This window comes from Colletotrichum aenigma (genome assembly GCF_013390185.1).
Source record: "Colletotrichum aenigma strain Cg56 chromosome Unknown KSG_Cg56_contig03, whole genome shotgun sequence".
NCBI lineage: Eukaryota > Fungi > Ascomycota > Sordariomycetes > Glomerellales > Glomerellaceae > Colletotrichum > Colletotrichum aenigma.
The window spans coordinates 336,179-361,187 of NW_023500909.1; the positions used below are offsets into that span (position 1 = coordinate 336,179).

General features: G+C 54.0%; 8 protein-coding genes across 8 annotated transcripts; 3 read left to right on the forward strand and 5 right to left on the reverse strand.

Annotated features, from left to right (window-relative positions):
- Window positions 1-769: 769 nt before the first annotated feature.
- On the reverse strand, window positions 770-2,707 carry ptr2-3 (putative peptide transporter ptr2; the record flags this gene model as incomplete). Its single annotated transcript, XM_037319294.1, has 3 exons — window positions 770-2,157; window positions 2,214-2,366; window positions 2,422-2,707. The coding sequence occupies 3 exons, from the start codon at window positions 2,705-2,707 to the stop codon at window positions 770-772; spliced, it is 1,827 nt and encodes a 608-aa protein (XP_037180594.1).
- A 3,706-nt stretch (window positions 2,708-6,413) lies between these two features.
- Window positions 6,414-7,019, reverse strand: CGCA056_v004039 (uncharacterized protein; the record flags this gene model as incomplete). Its single annotated transcript, XM_037319295.1, has 1 exon — window positions 6,414-7,019. One exon carries the CDS (start codon window positions 7,017-7,019, stop codon window positions 6,414-6,416), a length of 606 nt encoding a protein of 201 aa, XP_037180595.1.
- Window positions 7,020-7,599: 580 nt separating this feature from the next.
- Window positions 7,600-9,539, reverse strand: CGCA056_v004040 (putative glutamate--tRNA ligase; the record flags this gene model as incomplete). Its single annotated transcript, XM_037319296.1, has 2 exons — window positions 7,600-9,262; window positions 9,319-9,539. 2 exons carry the CDS (start codon window positions 9,537-9,539, stop codon window positions 7,600-7,602), a joined length of 1,884 nt encoding a protein of 627 aa, XP_037181576.1.
- A 618-nt stretch (window positions 9,540-10,157) lies between these two features.
- Window positions 10,158-11,101, forward strand: rplA (50S ribosomal protein L1; the record flags this gene model as incomplete). The annotated part of the gene is made up of 2 exons (XM_037319297.1): window positions 10,158-10,387; window positions 10,444-11,101. 2 exons carry the CDS (start codon window positions 10,158-10,160, stop codon window positions 11,099-11,101), a joined length of 888 nt encoding a protein of 295 aa, XP_037181575.1.
- A 179-nt stretch (window positions 11,102-11,280) lies between these two features.
- CGCA056_v004042 (uncharacterized protein) lies at window positions 11,281-12,204 on the reverse strand (the record flags this gene model as incomplete). The annotated part of the gene is made up of 1 exon (XM_037319298.1): window positions 11,281-12,204. The coding sequence occupies one exon, from the start codon at window positions 12,202-12,204 to the stop codon at window positions 11,281-11,283; it is 924 nt and encodes a 307-aa protein (XP_037181574.1).
- A 3,694-nt stretch (window positions 12,205-15,898) lies between these two features.
- Window positions 15,899-17,770, forward strand: hapX (bZIP transcription factor hapX; the record flags this gene model as incomplete). The annotated part of the gene is made up of 1 exon (XM_037319299.1): window positions 15,899-17,770. One exon carries the CDS (start codon window positions 15,899-15,901, stop codon window positions 17,768-17,770), a length of 1,872 nt encoding a protein of 623 aa, XP_037181573.1.
- Window positions 17,771-21,610: 3,840 nt separating this feature from the next.
- DFG5-0 (Mannan endo-1,6-alpha-mannosidase DFG5) lies at window positions 21,611-22,426 on the forward strand (the record flags this gene model as incomplete). Its single annotated transcript, XM_037319300.1, has 1 exon — window positions 21,611-22,426. One exon carries the CDS (start codon window positions 21,611-21,613, stop codon window positions 22,424-22,426), a length of 816 nt encoding a protein of 271 aa, XP_037181580.1.
- Window positions 22,427-22,860: 434 nt separating this feature from the next.
- CGCA056_v004045 (uncharacterized protein) lies at window positions 22,861-23,597 on the reverse strand (the record flags this gene model as incomplete). The annotated part of the gene is made up of 2 exons (XM_037319301.1): window positions 22,861-22,984; window positions 23,044-23,597. The coding sequence occupies 2 exons, from the start codon at window positions 23,595-23,597 to the stop codon at window positions 22,861-22,863; spliced, it is 678 nt and encodes a 225-aa protein (XP_037181579.1).
- Window positions 23,598-25,009: the final 1,412 nt, after the last annotated feature.

Here is a 25,009-nt window from a genome sequence, read left to right on the forward strand (position 1 = left end):
CTTCGGGGGTTACAAATGAGCTCACAGGTTCTTGAGTGAGATGGAGTCGTGAGTGTTGAAGCTTGGTGTTTCGTCCGCGAGATGATCCGGTCAGCTCACTCACTGGTTAAGGTACCTCAGAGCTCAGCTCAGCTCAGCTCAGCTCATTTCAGCTCGTGACAACACGGCGCACGTGCCGCCTGACGCGGTTCCCTATGGGGTTTGGGGTTCTGCAGGAGCTGTCCGCAATTAGCGCCGCAGCATCAATTGCAGCGAGCCGAGACCCCTGAGATTCCGCTCCCCTCGTGTCTCCGTCTGCCGGCTTGTGAGACATTGTGGTCAGCTGCCTGCGCCTCAACACACCACGCAAGTCTGCTCTTTTCTTACTTGGTTTCTTTTGAAGATGATGTAAGATTTGAACTACCGGCTGAGCTCTGAGATGAACTTAATTGTGGCAGATGAGATGAACTATTTAAGAGGCCCTTTCATCCGAAAGCTTTTGGACCCCAGGCTATCTGGTCTCATGTCAGAGACCGAGACCGAGCGTGTTCCGGATGCCCGGAATCTGCACCGGGTGGGTGGCCTGGTAAGTTTCACAGCTACACATTCATGTCAAGCTGTTTACCTGTGAGCTCGAGTTGATATTATTCAAGTGAAACAATCAAGTTCATAACATAACATACTCAAGTACTAACTAGTAACTCGGGCGATCAAAAGGCTTTCCGAGAGTCCATCTGTTGATGCTTTGTTCCCAAGAAATCAAAGTCCGCCGACCTCTCGCGCGCCTCTTCTACACCGACTTCTCTTCCACGCTAGACTCTCCGCGCCCCTTGTAAGTACTTTCCGGCAGCGCATTGAGGGCATCCTCCTCCATGTCAAGCTTCCGGAACGTCAACCAGAATCCGATCCCTCCCAAACAGCTGATAATGGCAATGGTGGTGTACAACCAAACCAGCAGTGGATCAGCAGCCAGCCCAACAAAAGCCTGCGCAATCGCGCTCGAAAACGCGTGCACAAACCAGAACACACCCGTCACCAGCCCACGCATGTTCCGCGGCGCCTTGGTGAACGCATACTCCAGCCCCGTGATCGACGCAAAGATCTCGCTGAGCGCAATCAGGATGTAGCACGGCGTCTGGATCCACACCGTCATGTCCGGCGGGCCGTTCTCGCGGATGCACTCCACGTCGCCGGCGCTGCGGCCGCACGGCGCGCGCGTGTAAATGAAGTGCTGGATCACGGCCGCGACGACCATCGACAGCGTCGCGCAGAGGAAGCCGACAGTGATCTTCTTGATCGGCGTGAAGCGCAGCCCCGCGCGCTCGATGGCGGGGTAGATGAGCTTGTCGCAGATGGGGATGAAGATGAGCAGCGCGAAGGGGTTGAGGTTCGTGATGATGTCGTTGGGCAGCCCATCGAGGCGCATTGTGGCCGCTTGGTTGATGAGGTTGTTGGAGATTTGGCCGTACGCGAGCCAGAAGACGGGGAACCAGAGGAAGACGGCGCAGGCCATGACGCCGCGGCGGACCTCGTCGACCCAGGCGTCGTCGAAGGTCATCCAGGACGGGCGGTTGGGCACGGCGCTGGGCTTGATGCGTTCCCAGAAGGAGTCCTTGCGCATTGCGAAGACGCCACCGTGGCCTTGCTTGATGCCGTAGCCTACCAGTGCGATCGACTTTCCAAGGACTGAGCCGGTGGGTGGGCGCTTGGCGTATTGCTTGCGGCAGAGAACCATGACGACGGGGCAGCAGAAGAACATGATTGTGGGGAGGAGATACGACAACCAGAAGCCGACGTACTTTTCCGCGTACACCATAGACACCTGGCCAACGAGGGCACCGACGTTGATGAGGAAGTAGTAGCGCATGTAGACGCGGGAGATGGTCATCACAGGATCGACGATGACACGTTCTCCTGAAGGAAGGGTCTCGACGGTTTGGCGGGGCTGGGTGAGCTCGTACTGCTCTGCAATCAAGGGGCTGATGTTGGCCTTGAACCATCCCACACCGGTCCCGAAGAAAACCAGCCCGATGATGAAGGCTCCGAGCGCACCGCTTGGGTTGGAGATTACCGAGGGAATAGCGGCGATGATGATCAGAATGTGGCCAAAGGTCGCCACGACGATTGCGTATTGGATGGTGAGGTAGCGGCCCCAGTAGGTATCGGCAAGGTAGCCGCCTGCTGGACGTCAATTTTCTTCATTCTCACTTGGAGGAACGGAATTTTGAGCCTACCGACTAACGGCATAACATAGGACCAGAAAGAGTTGAACAGCGTGAGAGCCGTGGACGCCCGCTGGCCCAGGCCGAGCGCGCCGGCTTGTTCAAGAGTACCGCCCGCGCCAGTCGTCGAGTTTGGGGGAAGGGGATACGCGATGAAGTTGACGACTAAGGCAGGCATGTCAGCGATGAGAAAGCTCCTGCGCATCGGCCACTGACTCACAGACTGCGGTGGTCCCGTAGTACGCGAACCGCTCACACATCTCCACGAACCCGATAGTGTAGATCAGCCAGGAAACCTTGCCGTGGACGCGGCGCAAGGTCGTCTGTTCCTCCAGCGTGGGGTAGATCTCTCCATTAGACCCCGTCAGTGTCTCGTGTGAGTCGTTCGTGGGGAGTAGGTCGCCTTGGTACGCTCCAGGCTTCTTCTCGCTATTGACCCCCTTCTCGATGGCAGGAAAGTCAGCCCGCGCGGCATCGACCATGTCTAGGTCTGGTGTGGTCGACATCGTCGATTACAAGTTTCTTCTCGTCTGATCGCGAAGTATGAATAATTCTATTGGAAAGGGATGGGTCTGCAGCCATGTAAAGGTCAGTAATGCGTATTGCTGACTCTGCTAAGGAACATGTAAGTGTAAGGGGCGCCAACCACCTTGAGGGTTCAATGGCGGGGTCGGGGGCATTTTCTAGCTTCTCTCACATGAACAGCAGAGCTGCAGGCTTCAAGTGCAGCACAACTACTGGCATAGGCCAGAAGCTGGAAGACTTCATTGAATGTACGATGGTTGCATTTCGTGGTCTTGGCTGCGTTCAAGCGAACGAGTGCCGAGAGATAGCAATATTACAAGGTGCTCCGTATGGGCTATTATCCCCCAAAGCCACGTTGCACAGAAGCCGGGCACTAGTATCTTCACGTACGGTATGAGAGGGATTGCCCAATTAGATCGTACGTGTCGAAACGGCGCGGCGATCACAGCGACCACGAGCATGCCCAGAGCTTGGGAGTCGATATCAGCTGCATACATGATAGGATAGTCGCGACAATACCCCACATCTTGGCCTTCCTTGAGAGGAATTCGATTCTCGGCCGATGGTTGGGATGAAAGACGGAAGATATGAACCTGCGGCCTTGGCGGTCTTGGCTACTTCAAAAACGGCAGGCGTCAAGACTTTGGAGAAACCAGGTGACTGTTGACTAGGCGGCAACTGCTCATGCAACCCGCTGCAGGACCAAATCATTTGATTACAGCAAACAGCATTTTCAGATAGACAATAGACTATCATGACGGCTTATGAAAATAGACAACTCGTCAAAACGAGTTGCTTTGTCTATCCTAGCATCAAAAACGGTAGTTACAGGTCAATTGTACGCGAAGGTATGAAAACTTGGGCAAGTATTGTATACCCGAATATGTCAATGCTGGTCATTAGATTGAGAAGACTTGTGATAGAGTGAAGCGGGGGTCGGATACAAAGAAGATCCTTTTGGGTAGGGGCATGGACTGAAGCCGCGAACGAGAAGTTTCTGTGACCGAGAGTGACGAAGAAATCGTTAGAATTTTGTAGTTTTTCAGTGTCCATACAACAGTTCACGTATTCCTGATTTCAACGGCCTGCAGCCTGTTTTGGCCAGTTGAACCAGGGCTTCCTTTATATTGAGCTCAGCAAACCTCTGTCACTGAACCCTTTGGATAGGCTGAAGTCTTGCTCCTGAAGCCTTTCTGGCTATTGGGCCTAGCGTTGAATCATGGCGAGTCCCGGTTAGAACCACGATGCCATCCAATACGAACGCTGCATAGAATGAAGGTACCGAGGACAGCAATATGAATGTGTTGAAGTCTGCTGGCCCTAAAGCCTAGATAACCATCTCGTGAGCGACGTCCGCTGGTAGTGCCCGTTATAGATCTAGCCATAAAATTTCCTCTACAGACCCGCGGCTTGTTCACGGGTCCCATGCCAAATAAATGGTCTACAGCGAGTGTCTATGCTGTCATTAATTTTGTGTGTAGTGGGTGGAACATTGAATTTCTGTGAGAGTTGCATTCCATGGGCACGGCTGGGTACTCCTGCACCATCAGCGGGGATACTGTCCGCTGTTTCCAAAAAGGTTTCGGCAGGTCGAGGATCTTTTGGATCCAGGGTTTGATTATGGCCAAACGCTGCGGAGCAGGAACCCCAACTCAACAATGAGACATCCAACCTGCGAAAGGTATGTATCCTTACGCTGAGGGAAAGTTGAACATGACTATTCTCAGTCCCTATCGCGTTTCCCGAATGCCGCCTGAGCCTTGGTGTGGGACTTTGGACAAGGCCACTCAAGCAATTTTCGATCCGACCTCGTAAGGTGGCGTTTTTGGCTTCTGCGATCTACGGAAGAAGGCCCGTATAGATTGCATCGCAAGCCCGAACTTCGAGAAGCTCACTCGAGGGGCACTTTGAGTAGGTTCAATGAGTGTCGCTTCTGACTTCTCTTCCACTTGATCTTCAATGAACGCGGGGCAGTCTTGGTCATTGTCAAACCGAACCACTGTATCATCCGCCTCTTTCTCCAGCTCGAAAAGCTGTAATAAAGCGGTCTTTTTGTGTGAATCGTTTTTCAGGACTTCGGAATGCCCTTTTTGTTTTCTGATATTGTAAAATATGAGAGGCAGTACAGACGATTTCCAAACTGGCCGTTCCCGCCTGCCCAGGATATTCTGCGCATAGGTCGTCGCAAAAAGGCTTATCGTAAGTACCAATAACGATCCGGGATAGATCATCCAAAGCCAGTAAGCCTTCACGCAGACCGTGGTTTCTTTCATTGTGCCGTTGACGTAACCTTGCGATGTTCGCGTCCAGTTGGTGCCAGTGGTGCGTACGAGACTTGTTATCGCGGTAGCCATGCCGTCAAACGCTGTGGAGATCGATGCAAATGACGCTTCCCCCCCATCGAATACTGAGTCTAGCCACCATTTCTCTCCACAATCTACTGTCTTTAATAATTGTTCCAAATCATCTTCAGAGCCTGAGACGTTGCAGGATCCTTTAATAGTTCTGTCGACAAACTTTTGTATACTTCCGTAGGTATTAGCACTAAATACCCTCGTGCATTCGTTCGGAACGCGGGCTAAGGCGCCATTTATTCTCCAAAATATCCAATCTCCATTTGGCGTGAATAGCGTTTTGTCCGCGCTCGATATGTTTTCGGCGGTGAGCCATTGCTTCTGGTAAACACATGGCTCTTGGAAGAACATAAAATCCCCATAATTCTCATCTCTGGGAGGGCTGCCTTCGCGTCCCATATTGGACATGATATGTAGCGGGGCTTGAGAAACGACGTGCTCTCTCAAGGACCCGTTGCTGACTTTGTTCTCATAGCTACGAAGACATGGGTACGTCGTACAGTTGACAGTCAAGATGCTGAGGCTCTCTCTTTGAATACGTCCTGATCCATCTGCTCGAGGATTGCGTGTGCCGTCAATGGGATCTGAAGTAGTAATCGTGGTTGTAGAGACGGTCATAATCTCTCCAAGTAAGGAGTCAGTGATCGATGGCCCTGTCGACGAATTTTCTTTGGGCATAGGGTTAAACATCGTGTTCATCCTGAACACATACGATTTGTCGTTTTCATTGACCAGGTTGGGCCAACCAGCTGTGAAACCAGCCTTTTCGTAGTCGGTTTGGTGAGTTCTGCTAGCACTTTCCAACTTCACAGTTTCCTTGATGCAGCTGTTGCACAAGGCTAATGATTTGTTGGGCTTGAAATCACAATCTCCGGTGTAGCATTCGAACAGACCGGGCGTTGCGACCAAGTTGTCTGATGCCCCGTACATGAAGCCCTTCATGGCGATCCCTCGCATTTGGGAAGGCATACTTGCCTCTATTACATCGGCAACGAACACCTTGGCAGTCTTTCCTGCCAAAAGCCCTTCACAAGCGGATGTGGCCGAGGCCTGCTGAGAAAAGGGGCCAATTGCAGACGAAGCAATGACAATGATTGCTCCCAGCATACTGATTGTCCTGTGATATCGTTGAGCGATTGCCGATACATCGTGCGTGGGGCTCACCACGTTATCTCGGGGATCACCAACGGCTTCCAAGTGAAGAAAAGAAACTTCAACGGTCCTCCTATGCCTGCTCCGGCATTCACGTAGCACTCTATGTCTCGAACCGATCGCGGGCTTTCCATCCATTGCCACTTCAACTGACCCATACCTCCTAGTCGTTAAGCCTAGTTCATGAGTTCATAGAGATATGCTCACCCTCAGATATGACAAATAGCAGCGTTGCCTTTAGAATGGTAGAGAAAATAGCAATGATGGCGTTGATGCTGATCACCTCTGTAAAGCCAGGGTTCGGCTCGTTATCGTACGCGACTAGAAGCGCCACAATGCCCCCAAAAGAAACCATTGAGATGATCAAAGCGAAGACCTCCACCGTCCACATCGCGAAAGTGTCCAGTTTGCGCAGATTCCGATATGTCTCCGGGCTGATTTCTCCCGCCTCGCTAGGAGCGAAACTCTCAACCTCCCTGGTGAAGAGGGACCAAGCAGCAGAATCTTCGCGAGAGATGGCAGCTGTTGCGGTATCGCCCGTGTTCCCCAGACGTCTTCTGTACCAGAATGATGCTTCCTGCGACGGGGTGTGGAATTCTTCCGCGTCGTTGCCGGCCATGCTCTCATTCATTATTCCGGAGGAGTTCTCAGAGGCAATGGAATCCGTTTGCTCGCCACGGGAAATACAGTCGCATATGTCCTGGTCTTCTTCCTGTTCGCCGAGCAGTCGGGATTGTGACGAGTTTGCTTCCATGATAGGAGGCTCCTGATCAAGAAGACTTGCCATGGTCGGAAGAGGGACGGCGAGACTTGACAGGGAGATTTATGACAAGGCAGCCTCGCAAGAGCGAGAGCGCGAGAGGTTGCCGATCTTTATGGGACTGGGTAGATGCATTCATGTGGCACAGCCATCAACCACGCTGCTGTACCTCACGGATCATTATACGCGTCTTACCACACCGTTAATCATCGTGCACACTACATGGAACATAGCCAATAGCCGGCTCTCAATCTCCAGCCAGCTGAAAGACTACACTTTTGACGCAGGATTCGCTTGGCTGACATCTGAACGCACCAGCCGTAGGAGTGCAACGATGCTGCGGCATGTAAGGCTTTTCTAAGTGAAACCACCAGTCATGCATTCCCCCATATGCGGTCAAATAGCGCGGCACAATTCCCCGTCAGGCTGCGACGTTGACTTACAGACGCCCCGTTCTGGGAGGAATGTGGTTCGCCATGTCTCGCCTCGATCTTGTCCAGGATCACCAAACATCACGTCTAACATCAGGCAGCCAACATACTTGGGTTCATGCTTTCGATTCATCTTCTCATGCCCTGTCTACCAACAAAAGAATACCTTGCTTTTCTTACTTCGACTTGCCAGTAGGGATGGCAAACAGCACAACCTTGTCACCCTCGTCCAGACCCTTATCCACGCGGAAGAAGCCCCGTCTCTCCAGCTGGATGATGTCGTCCTTCTTCAGCTCACCAACACCGGCGTCGCACAGCGCCACCTCCATGGATGACGTGACGGGGTTGAGCGCCTCCTCCAGGATGTCGTCCTCCTCGAGCTTGTCCTTCTTGATGAGATAGTCAAACTCCCACAGCTCGGCCTTGACGAGCTTGGTGCCCTGCGTCGAGAGCCAGGTGACCTTCTTGTCGGTCGTCTTGAAGTCGCCCTTGAGATTGAGCTCGAGGTTGAGCTCGGGGATAATCTCGCCGGCGGCGATGTCGCGGACGAAAGCGTTGCCCCAGCCCATGAGGGTGATCTCCTCGTCCTTCTTGAAGCTCTTGGCGTCGGCCTGGTCGAGGATGAGCTCGTTGGAGAAGACGACCTTCTTGGTGCCGACGTCCGGGTTCTTGGGGTGCTTGGGCTTGTCCTCGGTGCGGGGCGCGGCGGGGGCCTCGGCACCGGTGACCTTGACCTTGACGGCGTCCTTCTCGAGGATGGCGGTGTGGCGGGGCGCGATGGGGTCGATGACCTTCTTGTTGATGTTCCAGAAGGAGTTCCAGTCCATGTTGACGACGTTGCGGGAGGGGCCCTGCTTGATGATGAACTCGCGGAGGGCGGGGATGGTCATGCCGCGACGGCGGACACCGCGGATGGTGGGCATGCGGGGGTCGTCCCAGCCCCAGACGGTGCCCTGGTTGACGATCTTGGCGAGCTTGCGCTTGGAGAGGAAGGTGCGGATGAGGTTGATGCGGGAGAAGTCGTGCATGTAGACCTGGCGCAGCTTGAGGGTGTCGAGGAACCATTGGTACAGGGGGTTGCGGTCGGTGTACTCGGTGGAGCGCAGGGCGTGGGTGACGCCCTCCTTGGAGTCGACGACGGGGCAGGCGAGGTCGTACATGGGGTAGATCTTCCAGGTGTTGCCGGTGCGGTGGTGCTTGTCCTCGACGTTGCAGCGGTAGATGACGGGGTCGCGCAGGGCCTTGTTGACGTTGTCGACGGAGATCTTTGCGCGGATGCAGTTGTTGAGACCCTCGGGGGTGCCGTTCTTCATCTCCTCAAAGATGCGCAGGTTCTCCTCGACGGAGCGGTTGCGGCACTTGGACTCGATACCCTCGCCGCGCTCGTTGCGCATGGTCTCCTGGTCGGTGTCGTCGGCGTACGCGTGGCCCTCCTTGATGAGGCGGACGCAGGTCTCGTAGAGGTAGTCGAAGTAGTCGGAGGTGTAGGAGACGGCGTCGGGGGTGATGCCCATCATGGCGAGGTCCTCGATGATGGCATCTTGGAACTCCTCGCTCTCCTTGGCGGGGTTGGTGTCGTCGAGACGCAGGCGGAGCTGGCCCTTGTAGGCCTCGTGGGCGAAGTAGTCGCTCAGGAGGGCGGCCTTGGCGTGGCCGATGTGGAGGTATCCTGAGGGCTCGGGCAGGAAACGGGTGACGACGCCCTGCTCGGCGTTCTGGAGGGCGAGGGAGTAGCTGGCGCCGGCCTTGGAGGCGGCGGCGACCTTGGCCTTGCGAGCGGCATCGGCGGCCTTGGTCTCGGCCTGGATCTCGGGGAAGCTGGTCTCGATGAAGGTGAACCTGTAGATCGCAAGTTTAGCTTTGTTAGATAACGAGCAAGATGCCGAGTGACGCACCAGCGGGTCAGGTTAGCCAAAGTTCCTTTGCGGATGAAGCCCATAGCAGCCTTGTTGGACTTTAGCGTCTGCCAGATCTTGGTCTCGACATCTCCGAGAGAGTAGCCCTCGACGAAGGTGCGCAGGGTCATGTGCTTGTCGAAGGCGCGCAGGTGCGGCTCGATGGACTTGAAGTCGCCGCTCAGGGCGGTGGGGAGGTTCTGGAGCTCCTCGGCCTTCATGGTTGCGGTAGTCGAATCCAATTGGGGCTATCGGGGGTTCGAGGTGAGGGATAGACAGGACGGTCCTGGTGTCTCGTGAGTCAAAAGTTTGGGGGGGCTGATATTTCGTGGTGGGGTTAAAATTGATGGAGGGGTAACACCACGCCACGGGCACTCACCGAGAGCGCTCGGCCGATATTGGTGCTTGACCGAGCAGCAGAAACTGACCCAAGATTGAGTGGTACTATTCGTGGCTAGGGGTATGACGTCTGAATTCGAGTGCCCAAGGATACTGCAATACAATCAATGGAAGGTGGATGATAAGCACGTTGAAATACAAGGCGCCGATATCGCTGCTTTATATACTTCTTTTCACATTAAATTTCAGGTTTTGATATGACTCTTCAGCTCTGGTAAGCTCTGGTGACAGTGGTGTGTTTCGGCATTGACGTTGGAGTACGTACCGAACACACCGATGTGGAGCGAGATGCCCCCGAAGCCGATAAGATAACGACCTCTCTGCCTGAGACTCCAGGCCACAGCATTTTTTCTGCAGTCTTCGGCCAGAGCTTCACAGGCGATACTCGAGGTCTGGCTTGGTGGTGTTGCACTCGCCTCTCGCACATATCCCAACTCACGATGGCGTCAACGTCTCAATGCATGGCCGGCATGGCCCGTTTGAGCCTTGCCAGCTCCGCCAGACCGACGGCCTCTACGATACCCCGGTTCCTCGTCCCATCCGTGGCCCAGACACGATGCGCCAGTGTAGGACCCAAGAAGACGGAGAAGAAGAAGAGGAAGCTGCCCAAGGACTACAAGACCTACAACATCAAGGGCTGCCCTCAGTTCTCGCTGTGTGACGCTGTCCGGTATGTCTCCCACCACCTGTCTTCACGGAAGTCTGTAGCTAACATAGCACCCACAGCTACCTCCGCGCCTTCGAGGTCGGCAAGCCGCCCCAGGCGATCAAGTACGAGCTCCACGTCCACCTCAAGACTCCGCGCAACGGCAACGTCGTCAAGAACCGCATCCGCCTCCCGAACCCCGTCAAGTCGGACGTCCGCGTCGGCGTCATCTGCGAGGAGGGCTCCGCCGTCGCCCAGCAGGCCCTGCAAGCGGGCGCCGTCATCGCGGGCCAGGAGACCGTCTTCGAGGCCATCCGCAACGGCGACCTCGCCTTCAACAAGCTCATCTGCCACGTCGACAGCGAGGCCGCGCTCAACAAGGCCAACCTCGGGCGCCTGCTCGGCCCCAAGGGCCTCATGCCCAACCGCCGCATGAAGACCATTACCGACAACATCACCGGCTCCATCCGCGAGACGATGGGCGCCGACGACTACCGCGAGCGCATGGGCGTCATCCGCCTCGCCATCGGCCAGCTGGGCTTCACGCCCCAGATGCTGGCGTCGAATATCAAGGCGTTTGTGAGCCACATCAAGCAGGACATTGCGCAGCTCGACACGCACAAGGACGTTCACGAGGTGGTGCTGAGTACTTCGCAAGGACCGGGGTTCAGCTTGAACGGCAACTTTGACTCGACGGACGAGAAGGTTACCCCGCAGGTTCTGTCTGGCGTCATGTAATATGTACGAATTATATCCCAACCAAAAAGGAGGGCTTTAGATGACAAAAGAAATGTACCATATATATGTTTATTACACGTGTATCAAAGTGGCAGCGGCACAGCGCTTTCAGAACATGTCGGAGATTTTTGGGTATCATATGCATCGCTATTTGTCTGCCAGTCCTTTCCCTTGTGCGCTCAGTTGCTCTTGAGAGCCTTGATCGCCTCCGCCTGGGCATCAAGCAGCCCGTACAGTCCCAAATACTTGACGACTCTCGGCTGGCCCCTCTTGCCCGCCTTGCGCGTCTCCTTCATCGCCGTGCCGAGGTCGAGCAGGATCGTGTTCCGACACCTCGTCATCCGCGCCTCCGTCTTGACCACAAACTGCACATCTCGCCCAATAGCATCCGCCAAAGCCTCAATGATGCAGTAATCCTGCGCAAACCCAGCCAACTTGGGTGGACTGCTGCCCACCAACCCATGATCGCCCTCCTCCTCCTCGTCCGACTCTTCACTCTCATCCTCGTCCCACTCCTCATCCTCCTTCTTCCCCGGCAAGCTCGCCAGCGCAAGCCGCTCCTCCAACGCCGCCACCCTCTCATCCAGCTCCAGCATCTTCCTACCCGCCTCAATCCCCCGGCGGACCTCGCGCAGCTCCTCGCTCAGCCCGCCGACCTCCTCGCCGCGCGCGCGCACGCGGGCCTTGATCTCGTCGACGGCGCGGCGGAAGCCCAGCATGGCGACGCGGACGTTCTCGACGCGCTCGTCGCCGCCGCGGAGCTCGTTGCCGAGGGAGAGGAAGGCGGTGTAGTTTGCGTTGACGAGCTCGAGCAGCTCGGCGCTGATGGCAGCGCTGCGGTCGCGCAGCTCGGCCTTGAGGTCGTCGAGGGTCTGGTGGCGGTGCGGCAGGGCGGAGAGGTAGTTTGCCGGGTGGAAGTCCTTTGCGAGGAAGTCGGAGCGCGGGAGGGCGGCGGGGAAGGGGAGCGGGGCGCCGTCGTCGTCGAAGTCGTCGGCTGCGGCGGTGGCTCCGGGGCCGGTGGCGGCGGCGGCATCGGTGGTGGAGGAGCCGGAGGAGGAGGGGAGGTGGAAGGCGGCTGTCTGGCGGGGGGATTGGACGTCCATTTTGGGGGTGTGCTCCGCGTTCGGGCTCTGCGTTGTGATGGGTGTGGTGTGCTCCCGGCGCAAGCAGTTGCCAATTGGCCTTCTTTTCCCACGATGAGGAGCCCTGGAGTGGTGCGGCTCGGTCGGTCGTCGTCGGCGTAAGGTGGTTTCAGCTCGGAGCAAGGCTGGATTAAGGTCGTGGTGTCCAGTTCATGAAGACTGGAAAAAAAAAGATGGGACCCGCCGCGAGGGTGACGGTGGGAGCTGCGATCGGGAATTGTTGGGAGGGACCGGCGGCGTTCTACTAGTGTGTCACCGTCGTGGGTTTTTGGGTATCTGAGGTTTGGTGTGGTGTGGTGGTTGGGTTAATGAGTCCCCTCTTTCTGCTGCGTGGCTGCTGCAGAGTGATGTTGTGCAGCTCGTGATGTCGATTGGGCGGTTCACATTGGCGTGTGGTCGGAGTGGAATGGGCATCTCCCAGCCTTGGGCGAGTTACGCGGGGATGGAGAGATCACTGTGGGAATTTTAGGGGGCCTGGACAGTGCAGTTGTGCAGGGAAGGAGCTCCACTGGCGGTGTCCACAGCTGTGTCAGTGGACACGGTTGCGCAACCTTTGGGTTTTTGGCAAGTTGGATTGGGCAATGCCGAGCGCGCATCTTTGGAGCATTTGGTTCGGCTTTTGGTTGTTAGGACGTGTCACTATTACAGAGGCCTTTATTGGCGGTGGTTGATCTGTAGAGATCTTTACTCTGTCCAGTCAGTAGAGTAGGTATGCAGAATGCAACAGAGATGCATGGCTGCGTCTGACTGTATCTACGCCCATCTCCAAAAACATACGACGCAAAACACCTGGATACGAACACAGGCGTCGTTTCTAACTCACCACTAGCAAGGCCTAGAGGAAACTATTAGTGAGGATTACGGCACGGAGGCCGAATTGCCCGTACCCCTGACTCGGCGGCGGTCAGGTCTCCCTTGCAAGGAGGGAGGGAAGAAAAAAGTGTATACCTCTGTTATCCGTACCTCAGGCTCCCAGGCGTGATGAGCGCCGACAATTACCGTAGGCCGTGAGGTAGGTAGCACTTGGACTGGCGCTCCCCCTTGGCGCGATATGTCATGTTCTCCGGTCTCCCACATGGTAGCCTCCACTTGGATCAGTTCGAATGTGGATGAAGGGCCGATCTGATTGCGCAAGTTTGTTGGATTTTGGGGGCGAATGGGGGGAGCAACTGGACTGCAGCTTGGGGTTTGGGGGGCGTGACGATCTGAACGAGATGCGTTTCGGGTCTCCGTGTCTACCAGAGAAGTTTTTCGCTGGAGCCGTTTGAGTCTCACCAGGCACGGGTGAAGGACAGAAGCTATCGGATAGCCACGATGGGCAAGGGTTGAGAAAATTCGGCATCTCATGTGAGCTTATGTTGGCGTATCCTGGGCGGAACGAAGGAAGGGGAAGCAGCGGCTGAAGCGGAATGGTGTGGTATCATGTATGGATGTTGATGGTGGTGTGGATAATCATTGAAGCAGGAGCAGGAGCAGCAGCAGCAGGCGCTGTAATGGGGATTAGGGCGAGATGGAATGGAGGGTGGTGACATCTTATCAAGTACCTCCTGATCAAACCGATCTTTGCGTCCCTGATGAACTGCCCCGAGACGATTGGACGAATAGCCGTGACACGGACGGCGGTTGCAGCGACGGTGCGAGGTTCCATTGAGGCATAAATTCCCGGCTCGGTTTTAATTCGTCGAGAGGATCTGATAATTTTGCGTACAGTCTTTACCTACCCTTTTACTCTGTGACGCCTTTGTCCTTGGCTAATCATATTGCCATTGTTCCTCCAATTTTGACTTTTCGCCGTTATTACCTTGTGTCATGGTGAGTCTGGCTCAGCACTCTCGGTCGGCTTGTCCAAGATCACAGATAGCAAACGACTCACCGAAGCTTGTACGGCCACTTCTGTCGTGGTCTCGTCTGAAGATTGAATCAAAAGAAGCTCATAAGGTTGGTCGCCTTACACATCTCGGCATACGAGACGAGTCATCGGACAAAGGGCGGTTCCTATTTGTCGGTGAGGGCGGCATGGTCCCTCGACACTGTGACAGTTCAGTTGGTGAGTTACATCCCCCATCCCGACGCTGCGACATCGGCAGACCCTGAGATCAAACCTCAGTGGCCACCCTTTGGTGCTCATGGCGATGGATCATGGACCCCCATTCTCGGAATGTGGTGAAGCTTGGCACTGGAAGACGGCGGTGGTGGACGGGTGAGGGGTTCGTTTCTGGTTGGATCTTACGCCATGGAAACTGAGGACAATGGCTGCGGTGGAGTGTCGTTCGTCAACGGGCGCGGTGATCCGTGTTTCGCGGCACATAGTATGGTGAGTGTGGACTACCTGAGGACAGGCGTGGGAGAAGTCGGGCTGTGCTGCCCCAGCGAGGACAAGTTCCGAGATCGCAGGCTCCAAGGACGGGGTCAACACACACAGTGACGGACACTGCCCTGTGCCATCGAACGATGCGCCGTCTCCATGACCCGACCCGATTACTTCCTCCAAGGTCAACAACAACCTACGCACCACGCAGGGCAGGGGCCCAGCAGCAGGTAGGTCCTCATCACAGCCATGCCCAGAGTACTGGGCTCTGGAGATTTCCGTCTGCTTAGGTAGGTAGGCACCTGGGGTATCCAGTGGTTACACACTGTGGGCGTTGTGGTGTTTGGGTGTCTGGGTGTCTGGGAGCACCTGGTGAGAGCTGGGTGGGAGCCGGGGGTACGTATCTGGGGATACCGCAGTAGTGGCTGAAGACGAGAAAAACAGTGTAAAAAAAAGAGTGCTAGCGCTGGCCCTGAGTGGGGTGTTTGCGAGCAGGGTAATCTTATCAATCAGATCAAAAATTCCTTTTCAATGTCGTCGTTCCCCCCGAACCCCTCCAGCTGTCCCTCCCTCCCTCCAATCCCCTCGTATCGCTTCTGGTCCCTCCAAACCAACCAGACATTCCTCTCCCACCGCCCGCTTGCCGAGCACCGGAAAAAACAGCCAATTTTTGGGGCCTTGTTTCCTCATTCCGACATTGTCGTCTTACACGTCGTCTTGGATCGTTATCTCTCTCGATCAACAAGACTCCTAATCCTCACTTACACAACAACTCAGTCACCACGTCTCCGAGCCCTCCTCGCTCGACCTGCCCGTCGCCCGCACCCGCTGCGCCTATCAGCTGTGCAGTCTCTGTAGGGGTCGTCTGCTGGAAATCTGCTCGGCATCAGCTCAGATCGCTGCATCTCGACGCAATCAGCTCAACATCGCCGATTCCGCTCCGAGAGGGAAAGCCGACACTCTGTCCAGGAACAAAAGCATTTGCAATCGAGGAGTCGCAGCGCAACAACAGCAAGATACTGTTCTTCTCATCTTTTACAATCTTCTCACAAAATTTTAAAAACACCAAGAAAGCGTCGTCCTATCTCTTTCAGCCGAGCGTCACCACTTCGCCGAACCGTACCCTCGGAATTAAACTCCCGCTACCAACATTCTGCAAGCCGGGCACGCTACAATTACCACTACAACTGTACACCACCTGACGGCCCCACCACCACCTGACAGCCAGCTGCCAGTGTCCACCCCTCCATGTCCGCCAGCGAATGAGCGCCCGTACCGATCCCCGCCTGCGGTAGCCCTGCTGAGCGTGCCACCTGCACCTGCCCGTCCGTCCAGTTCGTCCCTTCCATGATGGCGCCCTCAGGTCTTTCCACTTCCGCCTCCGCCTCTTCCCACTCCTCCTCTACCTTTTCTCCCGTCGTCAACGCCAACGCAAACTCACCACCCACCGAAATCCGACGAAGCAGCGTCTACTCGCCCTCCGCTCCCTCGTCCGCCGCCTCTACTCCAACCGCTGCTTCGCCGACGGCCTCGACCCCCGGTGCGTCCACTCCCGGCAGCAGCGGTCCGTCAAATGCCTCCAACCCGCATCAGCTGCCAGCAATCCGACCAAACGCCGCACCACCCACCATCTCAGCCAGGCCTCCCCAGCCCATCAACAAGATGTCTATGGCCTCAGTAATTAGCCCCCCGCCCGCCGAGGCTGCTCCCAAGATGTCCATGACCACCAAAGAATGGGTCATCCCACCCCGCCCGAAGCCCGGACGCAAGCCTGCCACCGATACGCCCCCCACCAAGCGCAAGGCCCAGAACCGTGCCGCCCAGCGTGCCTTCCGTGAGCGCAGGGCCGCCAGGGTTGGCGAGCTGGAGGAGCAGCTCGACGAGCAGCGCGATGTCTACGAGAAGACCGAGAAGGAGCTCAAGGACAAGGTCCACGGTCTGGAGATGGAGCTGCAGTCCTTCAAGTCCCGCTGCGTCCTGTTGGAGACTCTTTTGGAGCGCGAGAGGAAGGACCGCGTCAAGGCCGAGACGGAGCTTGAAGGCCAGAAGAGACGCATGCAAGACCAGCCCTCGACTGCTAGACGCCAGCTGTCACCCATCCGCCGGGACTCGTCAGTCACCATGAACCACGAACCCCCGACTCCCTCGGTCGGCCACTCGAACCAGCCTTTTTCAATCTCTCAAATCGTGTCCCCTGAGGACTCTACCCAGATGGAAGACTCGCCGGCCCCGTTTGGCTGCGGGTCATGCGGCCCTGATGGAAACTGCCAATGTGCCAATGACGTTCTCGCGGCCCCCCTCGCCGACTGCGGAGGCTGCACCCTTGGCGGTCGTTGCCAGTGTCTCGAGGACACCATCAAGAATGCCATCATGTCAGATCTCAAGCGGGCCCCCTCTCCCTCGGCCGTGACCTCTTCCGAGAAGCGTGCACGCATCGAGCCGGCCCATGCTGAGGAGACCGAGATCGACTTTACTGCCATGTTCTCCAAGAAGGCGGCGCCTGCGCCGCCGCAGCAGTCCTTTCAGATCCTCCAGCCCCAACCACTTCCTTCAATGTCCCTCAAGGACTCGTGTGGGTTTTGCAAGGACGGAAGCTACTGCGTCTGCGCCGAAGATGCCATGTCGCTCGGCCCCCCAGCTACCACCCCTTACGGACCTCCTCCCGCCTACTCACAGCAAACCACCCCTCCCCCCTCAGAGAACGACGCAGTCCCTCCACCCATGGAGATCGACTCCGATGGAGCCGTCAAGCTCCGTCCTCGTCCGCAGACCACTCAACCCACCGCCCCCATCTCGCGCGGCTGCGGTCCCAAGGGCCCCGGAACCTGCGCCCAGTGCCTTGCTGACCCCAAGTCCGGCCTCTTCTGCCGCGCCCTCTCGGCAAATTTTGAGCGCAAGGGCGGCGGCTCCGGAGGCTGCTGCGGCGGTGCCGGACCGGGAGGCGGATGCTGCAAGTCCGAGTCAGCGCCTCCTCGTCTTCCCTCCAAGGAAAAGCTCGGCCTGAGTCTGAGCTGCGCCGAGGCCTACCAGACCTTGTCCAGCCACAAGAACTTCGAGAAGGCCGCGGACGATATCGGCTCGTGGCTGCCTAAGTTGCGTGCCGCGCCCAAGCCCGACCAGACTCTGCCCTCCCCGTCGCGGCTGCCCATCGAAGTCGAGGCTGCGAGTATCATGAGCGTGCTCAAGGACTTTGACATTCGCTTCGGAAGAGGACAGTAGGCTCGTTGTTCTTTTCCGGTTTTCGCGTGGGCGGTCATCAAAAGCTTGATTTTTATTAATACCATGGTAATGGTAAGAGGAGGAACTGAATTACGTGAATGGCTCTGACGTGGGATGAAAAAGAAATTGGCGTTCCGGTCTAGGAGATAGTTATATCTACCTGTGTAAGCGGCGCTGATTGCGTCTGGGGAAGCTTACGAAACTTATGGAGAGGTGTTGCATGGCTTTTCGGTCAAAGCCGTAGGTGGCTTTCGTGAGCTTTTTGAGTCAGTATCGGATATCTCGGGTTAGAAAGTACCTTGAGACGAATAAATACAGATGATCTTGATCGCAAGAATGACTTATTCTGCCTCTCGTTTTTGACAGTTTGTAGTGTTAGGGAACCGCATAAAAGCGTGCATTTTCCCCGTCACTCAGTCCGTGCCTTTCTTTATGAGCAGCGGACGATGCTAGTCTGAGGGATACATATAAACGACGTTTCGGCAACGTATCATTTCTGGTAAGCCATGCAATCTTTCGAAATTAAGCTCCTTGTCAGAATATGGATCAGGGCAAACCAGAAGAATCAATCTCGCGCCCTCAGCCCTTTTTCTTTAGCATAGGTAGGCTCCCGAGGGTGCTTTGAGCGTATTCAGCTGTGTATGTCTTCCGAACGCCGGCAGGGGTTACGGGCGGAGGTGGGAATGCTGAAGGGTTGCTTTGCGGAGTAGGGAGGCCGGTTCGGATGCTGAGGTCCTGTTGTGGATGTGCAGCTGAGTTACGGGATTGTTGACAAACGACAAACAAGTTCCAACATCGAAGTCCATTGCTTTGGTTTTCTCAAATCTAATGTCAGAAAAGGATTTTATATCTGGCTTGTGACTTGTCTAATCTGTTCAAGATGGTGGATGTGGAATTAGGGGCGGTCTGTTATTTACTGGACTTCATGCCCTCAGCCACCAGGGGTGCGGAGGGAGGTCTCGAGACTAATGCGAATACGTATTTAAATTCATCAGACAGACGTTTGTTGGGGCAGACACAAGCAATCAACTGCGGTCTTGCGATTGGATTCTCCTGCTCGGGCAACGTCGCTACCCCTGATAGGGACGTGGTTGGCTTGCGGATGAATCTGCGCTCGGTTATCCGCAAGGTGATAGTCATCCTGCTATTGTCCTCCTCTTATTCCGCTGCACATGATATGCTAAGAGAGACGGACAGAAAGAGACGCGCTGCATGGCGTGCAACTTGGTGATCCTGTTTCTGCAAGCGTGTAATGACTGGAGGTCTTCAGGAGGCAATTCACGTTACTTACCAGTCTGTTTGAAGCCGTCAACAGCTGAAGGGAGCATTCGTTGTCCTGGTCATCTGTAGGTTGCTTTATGTAGTCTCTTAAGTACTGGGGGAACGTCGTGGTGTCGTGAGGTAACTGGCTCTCGTGCAACTATTACACGTTTCTTTGGGTATTTAAGATCAACCTGCCTTTCCATTCCTGTTGATTGCAAGAAGCTGCAATGTAACGGAATCCAGTAGGTCTTTGAGATGACACGCTACGAACACTGTGGCTGTTTGTTGAGGGAAATGGAGCTGACCATGCACTGAGGAGCGTAACGATATCATATATTTACTGATTTGCCTGTGCTTTATCCGGTGACCATTGCGTCTGAATCTACAGCCGATGATGAAGATGGCAGGGAAGACCGACTCGACTATGGGTTGGTTGAATTGGACGCCTCTGTGTGGCTCTCTTGGAAGCGGAGGGAAGCTTCGACAAGACTGGTCACCTGCTAAGTTGAATGAATCCCATGGTAAGCTATTACATCCTCGGTATGTGTCATTCAATGCTGTATGAGAAAGTGCGTCTTTTAAATAAGTCTAATAAGTCCAATAAAGAGGGAGCATCTCCGCCCTACAGCTGAGATATGGTAATTAGGTACTAACCGGAGACTCGCTGCGTCTGTATGACATCAGCGTTTGTCCTGGACGTCTCTGGTTTGAATACGTTACAAAGAAACATCTTTTCTTCATAGGCAATGAGTTTGGTAGTCAGGGAGATCCCGTTCGATACATTTAACGATGATTGTTGAGCCGAGAAAATTCGAAGTCGGGTTTGCAAAAGCCACACTTCGTCCGTGTTCATTATGCAATAAACAACTCCCAGTGATAGACCATAGAGAGTCCAAACGAGCTGCCCAAAATGTTCTAGCCCCTTGTCTTCTATAACCCCTCTGGTAGCCGTGACTTCTTTGCTCGCTTTGTGAAAAGCCTAAAAGTCAAAGACCCAAATGACCCAAACATTCTTGCTGCGAGAATATTAGCCACATGTTAGTAGACCTTTTATAATATATTTCTCTGAGACGTAGGGACTCCGCTACGTCGGTATAAATCATACCGGAAGGCCGCAAACTCTGAGAGACTGCAATCGAAATGCAGCCAGTCTGATAGGTGCTGTAGGTTTCGGGCCGGTTCAAACGGAAGCGCTCTATTGTGTCAAACGGCGGCTTGAAGTCGTCTTCGCAATTCCGGGAGATGGGTTATGTCTTATGAATCAGGATTTTCCATTGTCTTCGTTATATACGTCGTTGAATAAAGCGGGAATGGTTTGGAGACTGGAGGCGACAAAAGGCTATGAACAAATGAATCATTAACCTAGAAGGTATCAAGACTGAGCTTCAGAAAGAGAAACATTCTTTTCCATCACATGTAGAAACTAGACATATTTCTTCGCTGTGAAATCCACGACAGTGACGCTAACAGCTCGACCAATTATAAGGCTTCTTTGAACGCCCGCCTCCCGGCCGGCTTGTCCGCCCTTTTGTTGTACCGGCTGCCTTGAGCTCGAGTTCAAGGATTGCCGAGACCGCATTAGAGGAACGGATTGACGTGATTTGTGTATAAAGATAGTTGTAGTCAGATCCCCGTCAGAAATTAACACGGCCAATGTACCCTTTGCCTCTGAGCTTTCTATGATTGCGACTGCCCATGGGGTTTCCGCTGCACGGAGGCATAAGTATTGGTCGATACCTCCATGTGCAAGCTGAGATTCTTCCAGTGATGTTGGAGAAATCCAAGAACATCTGGTCTTCTTGGAACTATTTGTGATGGATACTCGCATGATGATGCGGCACGGCAGCAGCTTGGTTGTATTACCGAAGAGATGCAACAGGTTCAGTCCCTCATTCCTGCCTAGGTATGGAATTAAGTTTGAAGCTACCCGACAAAACCCCAGCTAATTGTTCTGAACAGACGACACAAGCTACAGGTTTGGCTTTTGTATTGAAAGCTTGATCATTGCAGGCCGAAAGTCTGTTTGGTTCGGTCACGTCGGGTGCTGAGAGACAGTGTCAAAACTCCATTGCCGTATTGAGCTAAGAAATGGGGAAGTACACGCGTTCTCGATTGAGCAGGCGCGAAAAGCTTAGATCTTGGAGTCACTGAACATGTATTCGAACCCGATCAACAACAGGAAAGACCACAAGCTGAACTGTCATATCTCGCCGAACTTCGAAGGCTGACAGGATGCTATTCGCGAGACTCCTCGCGTTTTCGGGACGAAGTGAATTTCAATCAGTCGCGCAACCTAGTTTCCTGAAGCATGCTCTGCAGGCAGCCAATGTCTTGCAAACGAGGAACTACAACGCCAGTCTCGGCCTTTGGCCGGATGAGAATCGTTGGTGACAGTCTGCTCGATGTCTAACGGCTCTCATCGATCTCGCGACGATCGAAACGAGTTTCAAGTCGAATGTCACGGCAATTGTCGCGCATACGTACGAAACGAACAGGAGTAAGGGCGGTGGAAACTTCACCAATGACTACTACGACGGCGGCGGCTGGTGGGCTCTCGCGTTCATCAAGGCCTCAGATATGACCAAGGATAGTGAAAAGGTTATACCAGAGTACCTTGAGACAGCCAGATTTATATTTGATAACATGACGGATGCCTGGGGAACGAAGTGTGGCGGCGGCCTTCCATGGAGGAGAAGCGATCCTCAACCGTATCTTGGGGCTATCCAAAACGAGCTCTATCTCAGCGTCGCAGCCCACCTCGCGAACCGCGCATTCACGGCCATGGGAAAGAGCAAGTATCTGAATGGGGCACACAAGGAGTGGTCATGGTTCAAGAACAGCGGTATGATCAATTCGGAAGGAATCATCAACAATGGGTTAAATGATCGTTGCCAAAACGACATGGGAACAGCATGGACGTACAACCAAGGGGTTGTTCTCGAGGCACTTGTTGAACTTGACAAAGCGACGCCTGGTGGGTGCTGTTTGGATGATGCAAACAGACTTGCGCAGGCTGTGCTAGAGAACAGAAATTTGGTCAACGAGCGGGGCATTCTCCGTGAGCCATGCGAGACGACTGGCAAACCATGCGATGGGGATCAGAGGTTGTTCAAAGGGATATTTACTGATGGGCTGGCAACGCTTCAAAAGAGAAGCCCCCATCCTATCTATCGACAGTTCTTGGAACGAAACGCTGAGGCCTTGTGGAAGAATGGTTCAAGAAACGGACAGATATCTTTGCGCTGGACCGACCCCTTCAATGAAAGTGAACTGGATGTCGGAACTCAGTATTCAGGCCTGGCTGCTCTGGTCGCGGCTGCGTCGGTTCAGCAACACCTCAATTTTGGTGTTGAGCTTGAGGGAGTTGCTGAAGACCCGGAATCAAAAGGCTGAAAAAAGTTTGTATTGCTGCGCGGTTAAGATTCTGAAGATATAGAAAGCTTATTGCGCTTTCAAGTTACAAGTTACTGTCAAATCACCGATGCATTTGGAACCAATATTTTAAAGAAAGCGCACAGCAGCTTCGATTTTCAATTCAAAACGGCACTTATGCTCTTGACCCGATGTTCTATAGGAGATTCAGAGAAAAAAAGGAAAAAGAGAGACGTTGCCCGTGACCATAGGAAAGACAAAGAGGACAGAGAGAGAGAAAGAGAAAAGAAATGGTTTTTGTGGTGTACATCATCCGTCATCCCCCATAACACCCAAGCTGGTTTGATGTCATGTCATGGTTGGCGAAGTCGCTGCCAGGCCCGATCGGCTTCATCGTCGCGAACTCAGAGGTCGTTGAGCTGGCTGGCTAGGCTTCGAGGTTGTGGCGAATGCATTTAGCAAGCGGTGTCGAAGGCGACGAAGGTCTGGCCGTCGGTGGGGGCAGGGAGCTGGGAGGCGGGGACGTTGAAGAGGCGGCACTCAACGGGCTCGTTGGTGGAGGGCTTGCCGAACTCGACACTGAGAAGGTTGTTAGTCTGATGTCTGTGAGAGAGGAGTGAGGGGAGTCTGAGACTTACGCCTGGCAGCCAGAGGTCTGCTTGCAGAGAGCAAGGCAGGCGTCCTGGGTGGTGATGTCCTCACGGGTCAGGAGAGGAGTGGGAGCGCTGGTGGCAGGGCCGGTAGGGGCGGCGCCGCAGACGTTGCGCTTCTTAGGCTGGTCCTGGTTCTGGCCGTTGATGGCGTTGGCATCACCGTTGTTAGTGGCGGCGCCGTTGTTGGAGCCGTTGTCGGCCTGGGTAGGGGCGGTGGTGGGAACACCAGTGCAGGCCTTGTCGAAGACCTTCAGGTTGGCGTTGGACTGGGTGGGGATCTGGGCGGCGGGAACGTTGTAGAGCCAGCAGAGAGGAGTGTTGCCGGACTCAGGGAGGCCGAAGACGAAGGCCTGGCAAGAGGCATCAGCCTCGCAGAGCTTCTGGCAGGCGTCGGCGGTGGCAGCGGTAGGCTGGGAGAAGGGAGCGACGTCGGCGTTGGCAGCCGCGGAGGGAGCGGTGTTGCACTGGTCGCGGCGAGCGAGGGGGCCGGCCTGGGCGGCGGCGGCGAAGGCAATGATGGTGGCGATGGTGAACTGCATCTTGAAGGTTGGTGGGTTCGAAGAATGAACTTGAAAAAGTTGTTGAATGAGTGAGTGAAGTGTGAGAGAGTGGTTGGTGCTGAAGAGCGGAAAGTGTTTGGTTGTTGACTTGAGTGATTGATGCTTGAGTGTGCTGTGTGATGAGGAGAAAAGAAAACCGAACCTGGAGTTGGAAACGGTTGTCTTTTATGTTGGAGATGAACTTCTCCTGAACACAGCAAACATTAAGATGATGTCTTGGTGATCCACGTTGTTGGACCACGTTCAACTCTGCAAGTCCACCATGTGGTGAAGCTTACGACGACGTCGAAGCGGCTCGACACTCAGCCTCTCTGCGGATAACCTTGCTGGTAACTGGGGCACGGTCCCGAATGTCACCCTGTAGACGTGAGGTCTTCGTCACAATCCGCCAAGGGTAATCGATAAGATGCGTTCTATTATCTGATAATGTGGCGGTTCGGGATCATGCTGAGAGTCCACATTGCCGGGGAATTCACGGAACAAGCCCATGGATGTGGGCGTGTTTCCTTAGTTCATTTGAATGGCCTAGCTAGAGGCGTGAAACATCCCTTCCTGGCTTGTACAACTCAGTGTAAAGAGACACTCAATAGTCGAATTGCTAGAAACCCGTTCCTGAATCAGTATTACTGGGGCGAGAGCGATTTTTCCTGCCGGGATATCCATCTGGGCAGTCAATTGACAGATGTCATCGGGACGGAATGAGCGATGGGTATCCCGTGTGGCGGACAACCGACCAACATCCGATTCCCACGACAAAAGAGACGGAAAACGCATGAACCACGATCTCGGTACTGCAGCCGTTGGCTTGACAGCCCTGTGGCGCAGGAGGAAGACGGTCCGTGGTGGACTTCCCGTAGAGGGAGACCCCTGCTTAGCACCCTCCCAAGCTTTGCGGCTCCCAACGCCTCACTCATTTGCGTTTGCCTTACCTGAAACCCCTATCAGTGCGCGATTTATTGCCCCTCTACGCCACTTTTTACTATTAATAATAATAATACTAACGTTAATTAATATACTTTTTAATATAATTTAAGCTTTTTAATACTATTTAGAGCGTGATCTAAGTATAATTTTATAACATTAAAATAAGATAATAATAATTTAAGCTCTATATAACTAATATAGTTATTAAAGAGAGTAGTAATATATAAATATAAGAGTATCTTCCTAAAACTAGAATTTCTACTAATAAAGCTAGTAATAAGAAAATTCTTCCTATTTATATTAGTTCTCTAAGAAAAAGATTATAAGAGAAAGCTTATATTCTATTAATTCTAATTTAATTTAAAATATATCATTCTTAATAAAATAGCTATAGTAAAAAGCTTTTAGCTAATTATAAGAAACTTAGCTAAATCTTTTATTAGTTTTAAGAGAAATAAAGCTAACTT